At 42.4% G+C, this 20,217-nt stretch overlaps 1 protein-coding gene and 1 pseudogene across 2 annotated transcripts in view; one reads left to right on the plus strand and one right to left on the minus strand.

Annotated features, from left to right (window-relative positions):
• Nucleotides 1-3,760: 3,760 nt before the first annotated feature.
• PP2D1 (protein phosphatase 2C like domain containing 1) overlaps nucleotides 3,761-20,217 on the plus strand; it is a 29,971-nt gene continuing 13,514 nt past the window's right edge. For both annotated transcript variants that reach the window (XR_001113899.2, XM_004087942.3), the window contains exons 1-2: nucleotides 3,761-3,975; nucleotides 11,247-12,313. Coding sequence is in view for 1 of the 2 variants with exons in the window: in XM_004087942.3 (XP_004087990.1) it covers nucleotides 3,953-3,975; nucleotides 11,247-12,313 (1,090 nt within the window). In the remaining variant the exon portion in view is untranslated. The remainder of the gene's footprint in view (nucleotides 3,976-11,246; nucleotides 12,314-20,217) is intronic.
• LOC115834847 lies at nucleotides 16,739-16,852 on the minus strand (annotated as a pseudogene).

A 20,217-nucleotide genomic window follows, 5' to 3' on the forward strand; every position in this document is an offset into this window, starting at 1 on the left:
ATTTATGTAGACATACACTCATCTTCACTCTTGGGAAGCATCTCAGAACTATGTTTTCTCTATTTTTGCTTTTCTAAAGAGAAGTTTACAGTAAGTCATCAGTTAACTTCTGTAAGGGGCCTTGCCACTCTCCTCAATGACTATCCGGCCTGATAGCTGCATGCGGAAGTGTGATATGAACACCACAGCCACCCTATGAGATGCCTGACCCCACTCTAGGGAGCTGGGGTTTACAGACACTTGCCTGAAGGAGATGCCTCATTCTTTCCCACATCTACGGTGGCATGGCGATAATGCAGCTGCCATATATATACATATGTTTATATATATATATTATATATACATATATAATACACACACACACACATATATATATATATTTTCTTTTATGAGAAGGGGTCTCACTCTGTCACCTGGGCTGGAGTGCAGTGGCACAATCTCACCTCACTGCAAACTTCTGCCTCCCAGGCTCAAGCCGTCCTCCCACCTCAGCCTCCCGAGTAGGTTGGACCACAGGCATGCACCACCACACCCAGCTAATTTTTGTATTTTCGGTAAAGACATGGTTTTGCCATGTTGCCCAGACTGGTCTCAAACTCCTGAGCTCAAGCAATCTGCCTGCCTCAGCCTCCCAAATTGCTAGGATTACAGGCATAAGCCACTGTGCCTGGCCTACTGCTAGATATTAATATGCAGTGCCTGTATGCTCAGTGTGATTTAAAAAGCAATAAATAAGACAAAATTCAGGTTATAATAATCTAATACCAAACTGGCAAAGATTTATCTAATGACTCTACATAATATTGGCATTGGCTGAGGGAGCAGTGCTGACAGATGGGGCAGGAGAAATTAGCAGATGCCAACAGAGACAGAGCTTTGTCAAACACATTAAGGAGGTTATCCCAAGGACAAGGACAAGCCAGTAATGGGCCTCATTCAGGGCATCACCTGCTCTGACTGCTCTAAGGGGAATGCACTGAGAGGCAACCAGACTGGAAGTGAGTTGAGCAGTTAGGAGTTTGTGCAGTAATCTGGGCAAGATATTTTCGCCTCCAGGAACCATGAGATAGCACTGGGGATGGAGACAGGTGGGTGAGTAGAGGGATATTGAAGAGAGAGATGTGGCTGGGTGCAGCGGCTTACGCCTATAATCCCAGGACTTTGGGAGGCCAAGGTGGGTGGATCACCTGAGGTCAGGAGTTCGAGACCAGCCTGGGCAGCAAGGTGAAACCCTGTCTCTACTAAAAATACAAAATCAGCCTGGTGTGGTGGCAAGCGCCTGTAATCCCAGGTACTCGGGAGGCTGCGGCAGGAGAACCACTTGAACCCAGGAGGCAGAAGTTGCAGTGAGCCGAGATTGCGCCACTGCACTCCAGCCTGGCGACAGAGTGAGAATCCATCTCAAAAAACAAAAAAAAAAAATACAGAGAGAGACAGAGAGAGATCTGACAGGTCTTGGTGATCAATTTCATATATCCTGAAAAGGAGGATGGGGTGATGGTGGTCTCTGTATTAGCTAGGGTTCGATCAGTAAAGCAGAACCCTAGGCACTGTGGAAAAAAGGATTTATTGTTAAAATTAGTTTGTGGGAGAAGCTGGTCAACTAAACATCTGGGAAGAGGAGATGGGGCATCAGGGAAGCCCCCAACCAGTCAGTCTGAGAAGCCAGGGACATCCAGATGCCCAAGTTGGACCATGAAGGAGAAGCTGATGGGGAAGGCTAGAGGAAATGTTTGCTTCTGTGAGCCCAAAGACAGGTCCCAGCTAATAGACCTGGGGCTGCTATTAGTCAGCAAGACCTGGAGCTGGAGGAAAAGCTGGAGGCAGAGTAGTGGGGAACAAAGGACAAGCAGAAACCTGCTAGGCACTTCAGCATCTGTGGGTGAACTCATTGGATGATGATAGCATTCCAATATAAACCCCTAAGTTTTAAATATTAAGATTCCCTTATTAGCCAAATTTAACCCGGAACCACACAGGAAAAGGGATTCTCTGAGACGTTCCAGTTAAACTAAGTTGATGATCAAAGAAGAGTCTGGAGGGAAGGTTAGTGAGTTCCATTTTGAACATGTTGACTTTCATACCTCTTCAGGGAGACACCTAGTTGGCAGTTGGGCTTGTCCAAACTTCTTCAGCCTTCAGGCAACCTGCTCTAGGACTCTTGTTCTAACTCAGCCTTGGGGTGAGGGAGTGGCATGCGGCTGTGGATTAAAGATCTAGGAACTAAAGATATTTGTCAGGAGTCAAGGCAGGGGAAATAATTGTAAAATGGCCGGGCGCGGTGCCTCACGCTTGTAATCCCAGCACTTTGGGAGGCCGAGGTGGGCGGATCACGAGGTCAGGAGATCGAGACCACGGTGAAACCCCGTCTCTACTAAAAATACAAAAAAATTAGCCGGGCGTGGTGGCGGGCGCCTGTAGTCCCAGCTACTCGGAGAGGCTGAGGCAGGAGAATGGCGTGAACCCAGGAGGCGGAGCTTGCAGTGAGCCGAGATTGCGCCACTGCACTCCAGCCTGGGCGACAGAGCAAGACTCCGTCTCAAAAAAAAAAAAAATTAATTAAAAAAAAAAATTGTAAAAGCCAGTCCAGTCAAGATCTACGACTGTCAGGCAGTTACTTGAGACAGCAAGATGGGGTGGGCAGGCTCTACAGAGCAGATAGAGGAGGTGTCCTAGAGAGATGGCCTGAGGTGCTGGAACACTGGGTGGGCAGACATCCCATATGTACAGTAAGGATAGTCTCCTAAAATGGCTATTTGAAAGTGCCACAACTTATAGAAACAATTGATAGTCACTCCTTTTACATTTTCATTTCTACTACATAGGCATAAGACAGTTTATTTATTTATTTTAAAGACAGGGTCTCGCTCTGTCACCCAGGCTGGAGTGGAATGGCACAATCATAGTTGACTGCAGCTGACTGCTTCAAACTCCTGGGCTCATGTGACTCTCCTGCCTCAGTCTTCTGAGGAGCTAGGACTACAGGTGTGTGCCACAATGCTCAGCTAATTTTTCTTTCCTTTCTTTTTCTTTTTTTTTGTAGCGACGGAGTCTCCATATGCTGCCTAGGCTGGTCTTGAAATCCAGGCCTCAAGCAATCCTCTTGTCTTGGCCTCCCAAAGTGCTGGGATTACAGACATGAGCCCCTGCGTCCAGCAGTAATACATATATATATATGTATACTGGCGATATATATATGTATATATATATGCAGAGAGAGAAACGAAAGACCTCACATATTTATTACTGAATCCAGCCAACCAGTGCCTTCATAGCACACACAGAGAGAAAAAGTCTAGTCCCAATGAAACATGTCCAACTGTCCAGATAGTGGTAACATTTTCAGCTTGATATGGTAAGGTGGTCGTGACCTTCACACAACATAAATATGTGTGCCATCTCATGAGGAATTCCTTATAGACCCAGCTTGCTTCTTCTCCAATGTCTTCTTTTGAAGTTCTACTGATTTTATTACCAGTTTTCAATCAAATCCACTGGGGAATGGGACGATTTTGCTTTTGTTTCTTGGCCAAGAAATGCTTAATCCTGAAAGTTTTGTGAGAAGACATGGCGGGAAGCAGAGTCAAGCACACACCACGACGGCGGAGAAAGGAAGAGTAAGTCAGAGAGTATATTTAACGAATGCTCCTTCTTTCAGAAATTCCAAAGTTTACTTCATACAACTTGTGATGTTATTGCTTCACAGTCCTTCTGAATCATAAAGTGAGTTGTGACTGAGGTTCCAGGTGATGTAGTGAACATTCCACACAGGGAGCTCTACCATCAAGTGAGGGGAATGCCCACCACCGCTATCATCACTATCGCCACTACTTCTGCCACGGCCATCACGTTCACCTCCACCTCCACCATCACCATCACTACTCAAGTTGGAGAAATAGAGGCCAGGGGAAGGGGATAAAGGGAGGGCAAAGAAAGGTAATTCCAAAGGAACATGAACACCAATAATGCTTTAAGGTAAACTTTCTTAAATCTTTTTTGGATAATAAGTATAGCCAGTGAATAATTATATCTACAGTATTTTTTTCCTCTACTTTCTTTTTTTTTTTTTTTTTTGAGACGGAGTCTCGCTCTGTCGCCCAGGCTGGAGCGCAGTGGCGCAATCTCGGCTCACCGCAAGCTCCGCCTCCCGGGTTCACGCCATTCTCCTGCCTCAGCCTCTCCGAGTAGCTGGGACTACAGGCGCCCGCCACCACGCCGGCGGCTAATTTTTTTTTTGTGTTTTTAGTAGAGACAGGGTTTCACCATGGTCTCAATCTCCTGACCTCGTGATCCGCCCGCCTTGGCCTCCCAAAGTGCTGGGATTACAAGCGTGAGCCACCGAGCCCGGCCTCCTCCACTTTCTTAATTATCAGATGAAACCTTGGCTTCCTATTAAACTGTGTACTTTGAAGAGTGATATATCCCTCTACCTTATACAAAAGAGGAATTCCATTCCTCTCTATGCTCTTATTCTCATGTCTTTACAGTTAATTAATTAATTAAATTATTTTATTTATTTATTTATTTTTTGAGACAGAGTCTCGTTCTGTTGCCCAGGCTGGAGTGCAATGGCGCGATCTCGGCTCACTGCAAACTCCGCCTCCCGGGTTCAAGTGATTCTCGCACCTCAGCCTCCCGAGTAGCTGGGATTGCAGACGCCTGCCACTATGCCCAGCTAATTTTTGTATTTTTAGTAGAGACAGGGTTTCACTATGTTGGCCAGGCTGGTCTTGAATTCCTGACCTCAAGTGATAGGCCCGCTTCGGCCTCCCAAAGTGCTGGGATTATAGGTATGAGCCACCGTGCCCTGCCTATTTAATTTGTTATTATGAATGAACGAATATATGAATGATGCAATACATTCTAAGAATGGCCCATGTGGGATAGAGCTGTATTATGGCTGTCCCCAGCATATGGAAAAATGAAGTTCTGATATAAGTAATTGACTTCAGATCAAAAAACAGTATTGCGGTGCCTTATATATTTTCCCAATAGTCCATCAAGGCTCATAAAACTACATCCTTTACATGAATATTACCAAAAAATAGCAATGAAAATATTTTTATATATTTTGGCCAAAAGCACTCAAAGCCCTTGACAGATCCAGTTTCTTCCGCTACTTCTCTGCTTACCTGTCCATTTCTTTTGCTGTGTCCTCTTGCTCCTTCTGCCAGCTAACTGATCATTCTCTTGGATATGCCTTGGACCCCTTGCTAATATGTCTCAGCTGTGAGTTTTCCTAGGTCATTTTCTTAGGTCTTGTTACACCATTCCTAGCCAGGTGAAGGGCTAGGTTTCCAGTTGGGTACAATAATGGGGCTTTGTCCTTGACTCCACCTGACCTGTTTCGTTCTGTTATTAATGACCTGGATGAGCATATGGACAGCACTGCAAACTTTTCCCCTCATAGCTTCAAGGGCAGGGTGCATCCTCATCCATCTGTGCATCTCAACACCTTGCACAGTAGCTGGTCTATTGTAGGTATTTTAAATTTTTATTTATTTATTTATTTATTTTGAGACGGAGTTTTGCTCTTGTTGCCCAGGCTGGAGTGCAATGCGTGATCTTGGCTCACCACAACCTCTGCCCCTGGGTTCAAGCGATTCTCCTGCCTCAGCCTCCCCAGTAGCTGGGATTACAGTCATGCACCACCATGCCCCGCTAATTTTGTATTTTTTAAGTAGAGACGGGGTTTCTCTATGTCAGTCAGGCTAGTCTCGAACTCCCGACCTCAGGTGATCTGCCCGCCTCGGCCTCCCAAAGTGCTAGAATTACAGGGTGAGCCACTGCGCCTGGCCTATTGTAGGTATTGAAGAAGTGATTGAATTAGACTGTTGAGACTGAAGTATTTATGGGTGAGTTGATATGATTTGGAGATTGGCATTAAAATACTCCAGCAAAAATTGTGATAAAATTAAATAACACAGGCTGGGCGTAGTGGCTCACACCCGTAAATCAGCACTTTGGGAGGCTGAGGTGGGTAGATCACTTGAGGTCAGAGTTCAAGACCAGCCTGGCCAACATGGTGAAACCCCGTCTCTACTGAAAATACAAAAATCAGCTAAGCATGGTGGCAGGCACCTGTAGTTCCAGCTACTTGGGAGGCTGAGGTGAGAGAATTGCTTGAACCCAGGAGGCAGAGGTTGCAGTGGGCCCAAATTGCACCACTGCACTCCAGCCTGGGCGACAGAGCAAGACTCCGTCTCAAATAAATAAATAAACAAGTATACGGGAGGGCCGATGCAGTAGCTCACACCTGTAATCCTAGCGCTTTGGGAGGCTAAGGCAGGGCGGGTGGATCGCATGAGGCCAGGAGTTCAAGACCAGCTTGGCCAACATGGCGAATACCCATCTCTACTAAAAATACAAAAATTAGCCGGGCGTGGAGGTGCACGCCTGTAGTTACAGCTACTATGGAGGCAGAGGTGGGAGGATGGCTTGAGCCCAGGAGTTCTAGGCCACTGCACTCCTGGGTGACGGAGTGAGGCAACATACAAGGAAGATGCAAATACTACGCCATTTATATCAGGGACCTAAGCATCCTTAGATTTTTGTATCCATGAGTGGAGAGGGTGGTCTTGGAACCAATCCCCCACAGATACCTAGGGACGATGTATATTGTTTTGCTTTTCCATATTCAAACTTCCTCTCCATGACCTAGTATTTACTGAAAACATCAGATTTTAGGATGGTTTGCAAAATGGGTCCCTACTTGCCTTCAGAAAATATATTTATTTGTTTGTTTTTGTTTTTGAAACAGTGTCTCGCTCTGTCGCCCAGGCTGGAGTGCAGTGGCTTGATCTTGGCTCACTGCAACCTCCACTTCCTGGGTTCACACGATTCTCCTGCCTCAGCCTCCCGAGCAGCTGAGATTACAGGCATGCCATCACGCCCATCTAATTTTTGGGGTACTATTAGTAGAGACAGGGTTTCACCATGTTGGCTAGGCTAGTCCCAAACTCCTGACCTCAAGTGATCCACCTGCCTCGGCCTCCCAAAGTGCTGGGATTATGAGTGAGCCACTGCGCAGGGCAAGAAAAGATCTTATATTCAAATTTATATTTGGAAAGATAGATAAGATAATCACTATTGGGGCTGGGGTTTGTTGCCCAGGCTGGAGTACAATGGCTTGATCTCAGCTCACCGAAACCTCCACCTCCTGGGTTCAAGTGGGGTGGCAAGACAAAAACATTCTTTTGTTTTCTACTTTGTATCCTTCTGCATTGAACTTAAGAACATGATGATGTATACCTTTTATAATAAAATATATTTCATTATTATTATTATCATATTGTCATTATAATTAAATGGGTTAATTTCTTTTCTAACTACCAACTATCTATAGAATATCAATAGATATTCGATTGTTGAATATCTGTTTCTGAGATGTTTTAAGTACTTAGAGGCTCCAAGTATTCTTAGTGTCGTAGGCTCCATCCCTCATTACTCTAACACATTAAAATGTACCCATCTCAAATACAATTTATATATGAATTGAGTTGAAGTTGACTAGTATTTGTAATGTCACATTTCATAAATATTTATGGCTGGGCACAGTGGCTAATGCCTGTAATCCCAGCACTTTGGGAGGCTGAGGCAGGTGGGTCACCTGAGGTCGGGAGTTCAAGACGAGCCTGACCAACAGGGAGAAACCCTGTCTCTACTAAAAATGCAAAATTAGCCAGGTGTGGTGGTGCATGCCTGTAATCCCAGCTACTTGGTAGGCTGAGGCAGTAGAAACGCTTGAACCCGGGAGGTGGAGCTTGCGGTGAGCCGAGATTGCGCCATTGTACTCCAGGCTGGGAAACAAGAGCGAAACTCCGTCTCAAAAAAAAGAAAAAAAAAAAAAAATATATATATATATATATATATAAAGTTACTTTATTTATTTATTTTTGAGACAGGGTCTCGATCTGTAGCCTAGGCTGGAGTGTGGTGGTGCAATCATGGCTCACTGCAGCTTCCACCTCCCAGGCCCAAGCAATCCTCCCACCTCAGCCTCCTGAGTAGCTCGGACTACAGGCGTACATACCATCACACCTGACTTTTTTTTTTAATTGTTAATAGAGATGAGGCCTCACTATGTTGCCCAGGCTGGTCTCAAACTCCTGACCTCAAGTGATCTCCCTGTCTTGGCCTCCCAAAGTGCTGGGATTACAGGTATGAGCCACTGCACCCAGCTAACTTTGATTTTTATCAAGTTTTAAAATATTTTGTAAACAAAGTATTTTTTTTTCTGGTCTCTAACTTTTCATAGGCCCTTGGAAATATCTCATGCCCTAGAAATTGTGCATGAAATGGGTAAAAATGGCCCCAGGTATTGAGCACAGTGCTAGATGTTTCTGATAGGAGGGGGTATAAAATGATGCCTGCTTTCCAGAAATCTGTCATCCAGCTCTACATCTTTTCTTTCCTATCCTTGCCCCGTACCTCTTCGTTGTAGTTTTTTTACAAATTCTGTCCTTACTATCAATTCTTTTTCTTATTCTGCTGGGTTTTGGCATAATCCATTCATTTTCTTGTGAACCCTCTAATTAGATCACAAGTGTTTTAAGGCAGATGAAATGCAGTACAAAAGTAATTACAATCATGCATCATTTAACGATGGGGATACTTTCTGAGAAGTGCATCGTTAGGCAATGTCATTGTTGTGTGAACGTCATAGAGTGTACTTACACAAACCTAGATGGTGCAGCCTACTAACGCCTACGCTATATGCTATAGCCTATTGCTCCTGGGCTACAAACCTGTACAGTGTGTTACTGTAGTGAATACTGTAGGCAGTTGTAACACATGGAAAGTATTTGTGTACCTAAACACAGAAGAGGTACAATAAAACATTGTACAAAGAATAAACAATGCAACATTTTAAAATAGGGCACTTACCATGAATAAAGCTTGCAGGGCTGGAAGCGGTGGCTCACGCTTGTAATCCCAGCACTTTGGGAGGCCGAGGCGGGTGGATCACGAGGTCAGGAGATCGAGACCATCCTGGCTAACACAGTGAAACTCCGTCTCTACTAAAAATACAAAAAATTAGCCGGGTGAGGTGGCGGGCGCCTGTAGTCCCAGCTACTCGGGAGGCTGAGGCAGGAGAATGGCATGAACCCCGGGGGGCGGAGCCTGCAGTGAGCCGAGATCGCGCCACTGCACTCCAGCCTGGGCGACAGCGAGACTCTGTCTCAAAAAAAAAAAAAAAAGAAAAAGAAAAAAGAATAAAGTTTGCAGCACTGGAAGTCCCCCTGGGTGTCAATGAGTGAGTGGTGATTGTGAAGGTCTAACACATTATTGCACACTACTGCAGATGTTATAAACCCTGTACACTTAGGTTACACTACACTTATAAGCAATATTTTTTCTTCAATAATAAATTGATCGTAGCTTACAGTAACTTTTTACTTTGTAAACGTTTAAATTTTTAGAACTTTTTGATTCTTTTGTAACATTTGGCTTAAAAGACAAACACATTGTACCACTGTACAAAAAGTACTTGCTTCATATCCTTATTCTAGGGGCTTTTTTCTGTTTTCAATTTTTTGATTAAAATTTTAACTAAAATTTTAAATTATTTATTTATTTATCTTTTGAGATGGAGTCTCACTCTGTCACCCAGGCTGGAGTGCAGTGGTGCGATCTCTGCTCACTGCAGCCTCTGCCTCCTGCCTCCTGGGTTCAAGCAATTCTCCTGCCTCAGCCTCCCAAGTAGCTGGGATTATAGGCATAAGCCACCACGCTCAGCTAATTTTTTGTATTTTTAGTAGAAATGGGGTTTCACCATGTTGGCCAGGCTGTTCTTGAACTCCTGACCTCAGGTGATCCGCCCGCCTCGGCCTCCCAAAGTGTTGGGATTACAGGTGTGAGCCATCGCGCCCAGCTAAATTTTATTTTTATTAAAAAATTTAACTAAAATTATTTTTAAATTTTAAAACTTTTTAACCTTTTTTTTTTTTAAAAAAAAAACTAAAATACACACCTTGGCCTACATACACAGAGTTGGGATTATGACTGTCTTTCACCTCCACAACTTGTCCCACTGGAAGGTCTTCAGGAGCAATAACACGTAGTTGTCATCCATGTTTACAATGTCTTCTTCTGGAATACCTCCTGGAGGGCCTGTCTGAGGTTGTTTTACAGTTAATTTTTTTTTAATATAAGGAGTTCACTCTAAAATAACAATAAAAATTATACTATCATAAACACATAAGCCAGCCACATAGTAATTTATCATTATCAGGTATTAGGTTCTGTACATACTTGTATTTGCTATACTTTTTTTTTCTTTGTGAGATGGAGTCTTGCTCTGTCACCCAGGCTGGATTGCAGTGGCACCATCTCAGCTAACTGCAACCTCCGCCTCCCAGGTTCAAGCAATTCTCCTGCCTCAGCCTCCTGAGTAACTGGGATTACAGGCACCCGCCACCATGCTCAGCTAATTTTTTGTATTTTTAGTAGAGACGGGGTTTCACCATGTTGGCCAGGTTGGTCTTGAACTCCTGACCCCATGATCCACCCACCTCGGCCTCCTAAACTGCTGGGATTACAGGTGTGAGCCAACGCGCCTGGCCTAATTTTTGTATTTTTAGTAGAGACGGGGTTTCACCATGTTGGCCAGGCTGGTCTTGAGCTCCTGACCTCAAGTGATCCGCCCACTTCGGCCTCCCAAAGTGTTGGGATTGCAGGCGTGAGTCACCGTGCCCGGGCTTGCATTTGCTATACTTTCATTTGACTGGCAGCACAGTAGGTTTGTTCACACCAGCATCACCACAAAAACATAAGTGACATGTCGCACTTTATGACACTGAAACAACAATGATGTCACTAGGCAATAGGAATTTTTTGGCTCCATTATAATCTTTTGGTACCACCATTGCATATGGTCCATCATTGCCTGAAACATCATTATGCAATACATGACTGTATGTCCATATTAGAAATCAGAATCTCAGGTCTCAAATATATACTTTCACATGTCTAAGGTAAAATACTGTGCCGATCTCTCTGAGCATTTGCTTAGGTGTCTAGCTGACTTTTTAGAATTTTTGCCTAATTTATTTCAGGCAGACACAGGTCAATCACCAATTAATTGAGTACTTACATGTTTTTTTGTGGAATATGACTCAGAATATTTAATCCTAGGCTTATATAAGATTGTGAGGAGCCAAATCAAATTGCAATGATAACAGCCTACTTGAAGGGATTTTCACTGCACCATCCTGGCATGTAAATATCTTTCATCCTGTTTGCAGAGTGTTTTGGAAATCAAGAGAATGGAATATGAAAACATCAACATTTGATTCAGATGAGGATATTCTACTTTTACCCAAAAGAAAACGTTTTAGAAAGAAAAAGCCAAGACCAGTGAGACACACCAAACGCCATGAAGAGGAGCAGGTCTATGAGCAAGGGACCACATTACCCTGTTGCATATGCAAGCACGAAATTGACCTAACTGGTATTTTTCTCCATAAGAAGCAACATGTAGCTCTGGCCACGCTGGGTTTCCAGTGGATGGGTGGAAAGAAACCACAGCCCTCCGTGATTGCTGTTCAGAGACAGTTCATGATTTCTAAACTATTGTCATCTTTTATGTTCACTGAAAAAACCCTACAGAGCCTTAATAATGCTTTTGAGCTGCTTTGGAAAAAACAAATACCAGCATACTATAAGATTTTTGATAACATTGACAGGAGTGTCCTATATTCTCAAAAAGTATGTCATCTATTAATTAAAGGAGTGGGCATTTGTGAAGACAGGAATTCTACATGGAAAGCTGACATGAATGATAAATTCACTGTAGTGAGTAATTTTGGTAATAAACCTAATGTGTGTTTTTTGGGTTTGTTCGATGGACATCATGGTGCCTCAGCAGCAGAGTTGACATCAATGGAACTCCCAGTTTTACTTCTCCATCAGCTTTCCAAATTTGATCCTTCTTACCAAATGACAACTGATGAGCAACAAATAATCAATTCCTTTTCCACCGTGTTTAGAGAAGAATACACAGCAATAGAAGACCTCTTTTCTGCCATAAACAAAACAGAAGCAGTGAGGTGTGAGTATGAGGACATACACAAAGCCTTTGCAAAAGCATTTTGGAGAATGGATAGGCTTTTACGTCTTGGAAGAAAAGAAGTGTCCAGGGTTCAATGGAGTGGCTGCTCTGCAGTTACTTGTATATTGGAAGGCAAACCTAAAAGTCCTTATGCTCATAAGAATTGGAAAAGAAAAAATAACCGTGATGGGTTGGCAGAGAGCTCCCCTTCCCAGGAGATGCCAAAAATAATTTCTGGAATATTACATGTTGCAAACACTGGTATGTACATTGAATAGCACCAAATAACACCTTTATGTTTTTGGTTCTTTGCAGCAAAACGCCTCATGCTTCCAGAATTTTTTATGGTCTATTATTTAGTGACTTAGTACCTAGAAACTGCATTGATCAATATAAGAAACAACAAATAACCACAATTTAAATGCAGATTGCAGGCACAAAAATAATTGTAATTATTTTTTAAAGAGGCACAGATATGATATAATGTGACAAATATGTTAAATTTTCCCAAAGGGGTAGCAATAGAGTTGTTAAGGATGAAAAGCGAAGATACTACATATGCTTAAATCTGAACAAAATTAAAAACATTTTGTACACTTCCTTTTTTCACAAAAATGGAAAGTTGTTTGCTCACTGTTAGTGTAGTTGTTTAAATTGGTCAGTTACTCTGATAACTGTATTTGCAATAGGTCATTCTCATGCTCACTGGCCAAGTAGCGTCTATTTCATCTCAGAGAGAATAATAGTTCATGCCTCAGTTTTATGAGCGTGTATTCTCTTTTTAAGAAGTTACCTGTATTGTTTAAAAGTTATTTCAGGAAGTTTAGGAATTTGCCAAAATGGAAAGCTCAGAGGTAAAACTGTTTAGCAAAATTGACATGAATTCCACACTGAGTTACATGAGATACTTAACTACAGTTCTACTACGCTTTTCATAGATGGAATTATCATTAATGATAGTGTCCACTTACTGAATATTGAATACAGAGTAATTTCCTCATCTAGTCTTACAATAACTTTGATATCTAGTGATATCTAAGTATTGTTAACCCAATGTTTCAGATGAGAAATTAAAGCTAAAAAATGTGAGATAATTTGTTCAAGGTCTCAGAAGTAATAGGAATTGGAGTTGGAAATCAGTCCTACCATATCATGTTACATCTTAAGGGGATTGTTTCCAAAGCCTGAGGAGGCTGGGCCTCAGCAAGTGGGACTTTGTGGCAGAGACAGTGTTGCAAGGCCACATAATCACAAAGAATGCTACAACGAATGTCAAGGTGCCAGAAAGTCAGCCTGTTTCTGGTCCAGCCTGGTTCTGAGCCTAAAATGTCAAGGACTCCAGACTAAACAATACCAAGAAAGCTAAGTACATGTCCACTGCCTCACAGTCTTTGTCATTTCTCAGCCTCTGTGCTGAGGTTCCAAATAGTTCATAGATATAATCGTTACAGATTTAAGGTCAATCTGTGAACTGACCCATATGCTTGGAATTGGGACCCCTATAGAAGATATCATTAATTATAAGAGTCTTTGTAAAATTAATATGACAATTTATGACGTATTCAATAAGTGGATACTGTCATTAAATGTCTAGACATGGCCGGGGGTGGTGGCTCACGCCTGTAATTCCAGCACTTTGGGAGGCCGAGGTGGGTGGATCACCTCAGGTCAGGAGATTAAGACCAGCCTGGTCAACATAGTGAAACCCCATGTCTACTAAAAATACAAAAAAAAAAAAAAAAAATTAGCCAGGCATGGTAGGCGCCTGTAATCCCAGCTACTCCGGAAGCTGAGGCAGGAGAATCGCTTGAGCCTGAGAGGTGGAGGTTGCAGTGAGCTGAGATCACACCACTGCACTCCAGACTGGGCGACAAAGCGAGACTCCATCTCCAAAAAAATAAAAAATAAAAAAATGGCTGGGCACGGTGGCTGACGCCTGTAACCAGCACTTTGGGAGGCCAAAGCAGGTGGATCACGAGGTCAGGAGATCAAGACCATCCTGGCCAACATGGTGAAACCCTGTCTCTACTAAAAATACAAAAATTAGCTGGGAGTAGTGGTGCATGCCTGTAATCCCAGCTACTCAGGAGGCTGTGGCAGGAGAATGGTGTGAACCCAGGAGGCGGAGGTTGCAGTAAGCTGAGATGATGCCACTGCACTCCAGCCTGGTAACAGAGCAGGACTCCGTCTCAAAAAAAAAAAAAAAAATTCTAGACACACTGCTGATTGGTTGGTTCTAATCTCCAGGTCAAACAGTTGGATTTAATTTCCAGGCCTATACAATGGAGTTAAACTGTTTGCATCTAGCCATGCTGCATTTTAATAGAAAGACACATGGGTGAAAAAAATTCAAATTGTAAAAGAGAGAACCTGAGGTCATGATTTAGCTACAAAAGTACTTCTGTAAGAAAGACCTTTAAATGACTTTTAGCCGTAAGAAAAAAATTTTACACAAATTTTTCTAAAATTATTTTGTATTTTATAGAACAGGATTAATTATAGCAAGGGAATTAGGTTTCCTTGTTTAAAATTCATAATATATCAATGTCATCATAACTCTAGAATTTAAAAAAAATTTTTACCTTATAATGAAATATGAGTTCAATGATGAAGCCATTGAATACATGTTGAATTTGTGCATGTACAAAAAGGTACTGCCAAACTCACATTCTTTTTTTTTTTTTTTTTTTTTTTTTTTTTTTCCTTGAGACGGAGTCTCGCTCTGTCGCCCAGGCTGGAGTGCAGTGGCGCAATCTCGGCTCACTGCAAGCTCCGCCTCCCGGGTTCACGCCATTCTCCTGCCTCAGCCTCTCCGAGTAGCTGGGACTACAGGTGCCCGCCACCACGCCCGGCTAATTTTTTGTATCTTTAGTAGAGACGGGGTTTCACCGTGGTCTCGATCTCCTGACCTCCTGATTCGCCCGCCTTGGCCTCCCAAAGTGCTGGGATTACAAGCGTGAGCCACCGTGCCCGGCCCAAACTCACATTCTTTTTAAAAATGTTTATCTATTTTATTGATACCTAATAACTGTAAATATTTATGGGGTACATGTGGTATTTTGATATATGCATATAATATGTAATGATCAAATCATAGTATTTAACATATCACCTGAAATGTGTATTATTTCTTTGTGTTGGGAACACTTCAACTCTTCTAGCTATTTTAAGATATGCAGTGAATTATTGTTAACTATAGTCACCCTAATGTGCTATCAAACACTAGAACTTATTCCTTGTCTCTAACTGTATGTTTGTACCTTTTTTTTTTTTTGAGACAGAGTATCACTCTGTTCAGCCTAGGCTGGAGTGCAGTGGCGCGATCTCGGCTCACTACAACCTCCACCTCCCGGGTTTAAGCCATTCTCCTGCCTCAGCCTTCTGAGTAGCTGGGATTACAGGTGCATGCCACCACTGCTGGCTAATTTTTGTATTTTTAGTAGAGACAGGGTTTCACCATGTTGGCCAGGCTGGTCTTGAACTCCTGACCTCAGGTGACCCACCCTCCTCTGCCTTGCAAAGTGCTAGTATTACAGACGTGAGCCAGGCGCCTGGCCTAATTTTTGTATTTTTAGTAGAGACAAGGTTTCAACATGTTGGTCAGCCTGGTCTCGAACTCCTGACCTTGTGATCCACCCACCTCTGCCTCCCAAAACTGCTGGGATTACAGGGGTGAGCCACTGTGCCCGGCCTGTTTGTACTTATTAACCAACTTACTTTATCTCCTCCTGCCCCGTCCCCAACATTTCCCAATCTTTGGTAACCACCATTCTGCTTTACCTCATTGAGATCGACAATTTTTAGGATCCACAAATGAGAGAGAACATGTAATGTTTGTCTTTCTGGTCTGGCTTATTTCACTTAACATAATGTCCTCAGTTCCATCCATGTTGCTACAAATGACAAAACTTTCTTCTTTTTCATGGCTTAATAGTATTCCATTGTGTACATATACTACATTTTCTTTATCCATTCATCTACTGATGGACATTAAGTTGACCCTGTATCTTTTTTTTTTTTTTTTTTTTTTTTTTTGAGACGGAGTCTCGCTCTGCCGCCCAGGCGGGAGTGCAGTGGCGCAATCTCGGCTCACTGCAAGCTCCGCCTCCCGGGTTCACGCCATTCTCCTGCCTCAGCCTCTCCGAGTAGCTGGGACTACAGGCGCCCGCCACCACGCCCGGCTAATTTTTTTTTTTTTTTTTTTTTTTTGTATATTTAGTAGAGACAGGGTTTCACCGTGGTCTCGATCTCCTGACCTCGTGATCCGCCTGCCTCGGCCTCCCAAAGTACTGGGATTACAAGCGTGAGCCACCGCGCCCGGCCGACCCTGTATCTTTGCTATTGTGAATAGTGCTGCATAAAACGTGGGGGTGCAGGTACCTCCTTGATATCCATTGGCTACATACTCAGTAGTGGGATCTGCTCCCCATGACTCAAATATCTATCAGACCCCATCTCCAACATTGTTGATAAAATTTCAACATGATGTTTGGGGGGAACAAAAATACATACCATAGCAGGGCCTTTATTATGTTGAGATATGTTTCTTCTGTGCCTAATTTGTTGAGAAGTTTTATCATGAAGAGATGTTAATTTTATCAAAAAATTTTTGGGGCATTTATTGAGATAGTCGTATGGTATTTCTCCTTCATTCTGTTGGTAATGTGTCATATTTATTTTATTTTTAATGCTGACTGTATTACAAGTTGTCACGGTGAGCTATGGGGAAAAGTTTTCAATTAGCAATGATCACAACGTGGCTAAACCTCACTGGCTATGATATTGCCTCTGCACAAAGCTTCACATTTATTGATTTCTGTGTGAACCATCCTTGCATCCCTGGAATAAATCCCACTTGATCGTGGTGCTTTTTAAAAAAAAAAAATAAGTTGTTTGATTCAGCTTGCTAGTATTTTGTTGAGGATTTTCACATCTACATTCTTCAGGGATATTGGCCTATAGTTTTCTTCTTTGTTTTGTCTTTTCTGATTTTGGTATCCAGGTAGTGCTGGGCTCATGGAATGAGTTGAAAAGAATTCCTTCCTCTTCAATTTTCTGAAACAGTTTGAGAAGAATTGGTGTTAATTCTTTTTTATAAGTTTGGTAGAATTCAGCAGTGAAGCCATCTGGTCCCAGGCTTTTCATTTGGGGGACTTTATATTACTGACTCCATCCTGCTACTCGTTATGGGTCTGTTCAGGTTTTCTATTTCCTCCTGGTTCAATCTTGGTAGGGTTGTGTGTGTCCACGTATTTATCCATTTCTTCTAGGTTTTCTAATTTGTTAGGGCATAGTTGTTCAAATAGTCTCTAAAGATTTTTGTTTTTCAGTGGCATCTGTTGTAATGTCTCCTTTTTCATTTCTGATTTTTTTGGGATTTTCTCTCTTTTTTCTTTTTTTAGGCTAGCTAATGGTTTATTGACTTTTAAAATCTTTTCATAAAAACCACCTTTTGTTTTATTGATCCTATGTGTATTTTTTAGTGTCTATCTTGGTTAATTCTGCTCTGATCTTTATTTTTTTTCCTTCTATTAATTTTGAGTTTGGTTTGTCCTGGCTTTCCTAGTTTCTTGCAGTGCATTGTTATGTTGTTTATTTGGAGTTTATTACTATAAATTTCCCTGTTAGTATCACTTTTGCTGCATCCCATAGGTTTTGGTATGTTATATTTTGATTTTCATTTGTTTCAAGAAGTTTTCAATTTCCTTTTTAATTTCTTCACTGACCCTATGATTGTTGAGGAGCATGTTGTTTAATTTCCACGTATTTGTACAATTTCCAATGTTCCTCTTGCTATTGATTACTAGTTCTATTCCACTGTGGTATGAAAAGATACTACTTTTAAAAAATCATATATGTCTCTAACTTTTGAATAAATGGCATACAGTTATAATAACTTATATCCATGCCTGCTAATTGCAACATCTGTGCCATTTTGGAGTCAATCAAATTGATTGACTTTTCACTTATCATGGGTGTTATTTTCCTTCTTATTTGCGTGCCTGGTGTACTAGTTTCCTAAGGCTGCTCTAACAAATTACCACGAACTTGGTGGCTTAAAACAGCAAACATTTATTCTCTCATGCTTTGGGAGGCCAGATGCCTGAAGTCAAGGTGTTCACAGGGCCATGCCTCTTCCAGGGTAGAATCCTTCCTTGGGTCTTCCAGCTTATGGTGGCTCCAGGCATTCCCTCACCCACGGCTGCATAATTCCAGTCTCTGCCTTGATTTTCACATGGCATTTTACTGTTCCGCCCATGTGTCTCTACACTGTGTATCTCTTATAAAGACATTTCTCATTGGAATTTGGGCCCGCCTGGATAATCCAGAATGGTATCATTTTGAGATCCTTAACTACAACCGCAAAAAATTTTTTTTTTTTTTTTTCCCAATAAGAACACATTGACAGGTTGTGGGTGTTAGGAGTAAATGTGTGTTTTTGGATATATGGTCTTCAGCTTTGTTTTGGGATGAAATTACTTAGAAATAGTTTGATCCTTTTAGATCCTGTTTTTGTAATTTATCAGGCAAGTCCAGGGCAGTGTTGAGTTTGGTCTAATTATTCTCTACTACTGAGGCAAAACATTCCTAAGCATGCTACCTAATGATTCACGAATTAATATCTTTTCAGTCTGGCTGATTGGAACAGGAACTATCTCCAGCCCTATGAGTCCTCAGCAATGCTCCCTCTAATCCTTTTCAAATGTTTCTTTTCCCAATGTTGTGGAGTTTCCTCACACACACGTATTCACCAGTACCCATCTAAACACTTGAGAAAGACTCACTTGAGAAAGACCCTTGAAAGATATCTGGAATTCTCTTTTCCTCTCTTTTCTCTCTGGTATTCTGTCCTCGGCAAGCTCTAGCTGCACTGGTTTCCCTGGACTCTTGGCTCTGTCTCTTCAAAACAGATGAAAGTGTAAATACAGTCACTGTTATTGTATCTTGACCAGAAAGATAAGAAATTCCATAGAATGTATGTTCAGGGGAATTATTTGAGAGATGTGTCATCCAGAGTATTGCATTTGCTCCTGCCTGTTGACACTATCAATATGTACCAAGTGATCCATTTGAGGCTTTCAGACTACAAATACATGAAGGGTGGTGGTTTCACATTCTCTGTTTTGCAGAGATTGGGTGTTGTTATGTTGCCCAGGCTGGTCTCGAACTCTTGGACTCAAGTGATCCTCCCATTTAGCCTCCCAAAGTGCTCTGATGCTTTGATGAGCTTTAATCTTTTAATGTATTAAACATGTGGTTATCCTTTCCTCACAGGATTACAGATGTGAGCTACAATGTCAAGCCAGTTCCAAGTTCTTTGTAGCTTCCTTTCTTCCCTCTTTCTCTCTTTGGCATAATTTGAAATGGTCATTTTTTCTGTAGTCTGTGTGGTGGCAACAGGCATAGGTTTATTTTTGGTTCACTGTTTCAGTGAGGCCATCGTCCTTTGGGGTCCTAGCTTTGTTGTGCTGAGCCATTTAGTCTTCCCCATCTTGGACAAGCCCTAGGTTTTGTCTCCTGTTTCATAAACCCACGATTTTTTTTTAAGACAGAATTAGGCCTGGTGCAGTGGCTCACTCCTGTAATCCCAGCACTTTGGGAGGCCGAGGTGGGTGGATCACAAGGTCAGGAGTTCAAGACCAGCCTGGCCAACACGGTGAAACCCAATCTCTACTAAAAAATACAAAAATTAGCGGGGTGTGGTGGTGGGCACCTGTAATCCCAGCTGCTTGGGAGGCTGAGGCAGAGAATTGCTTGAATCCGGGAGGTAGAGGTTGCAGTGAGCTGAGATTGCGCCACTGCACTCCAGTCTGGGTGACAGAACGAGACTCTGTCTCAAAACAAACAAACAGTCTTGCTCTGTTATCCACACTGGAGTAGAGTGGCTCAATCTTTACTCACTGCAACCTCCACCTCCCGGATTCAGGGTCCAAGTGATTCTCCTGCTTCAGCCTCCCAAGGAGTTAAGATTACAGGCATGTGCCACCATGCCCAGCTAATTTTGTTTTATGTAAAGACGGGGTTTCACCATGTTGGCCAGGCTGGTCTCAAACTCCCGACCTTAAGTGATCCACCTGCTTTGGCCTCCCAAAGTGCTGGGATTATAGGTATGAGCCACTGCACCTGGCCACTTTGTGAAAATTTAATGTGGATTTGGCTCAATA

This window comes from Nomascus leucogenys, chromosome 4 (assembly GCF_006542625.1).
Source record: "Nomascus leucogenys isolate Asia chromosome 4, Asia_NLE_v1, whole genome shotgun sequence".
Taxonomy (NCBI): domain Eukaryota; kingdom Metazoa; phylum Chordata; class Mammalia; order Primates; family Hylobatidae; genus Nomascus; species Nomascus leucogenys.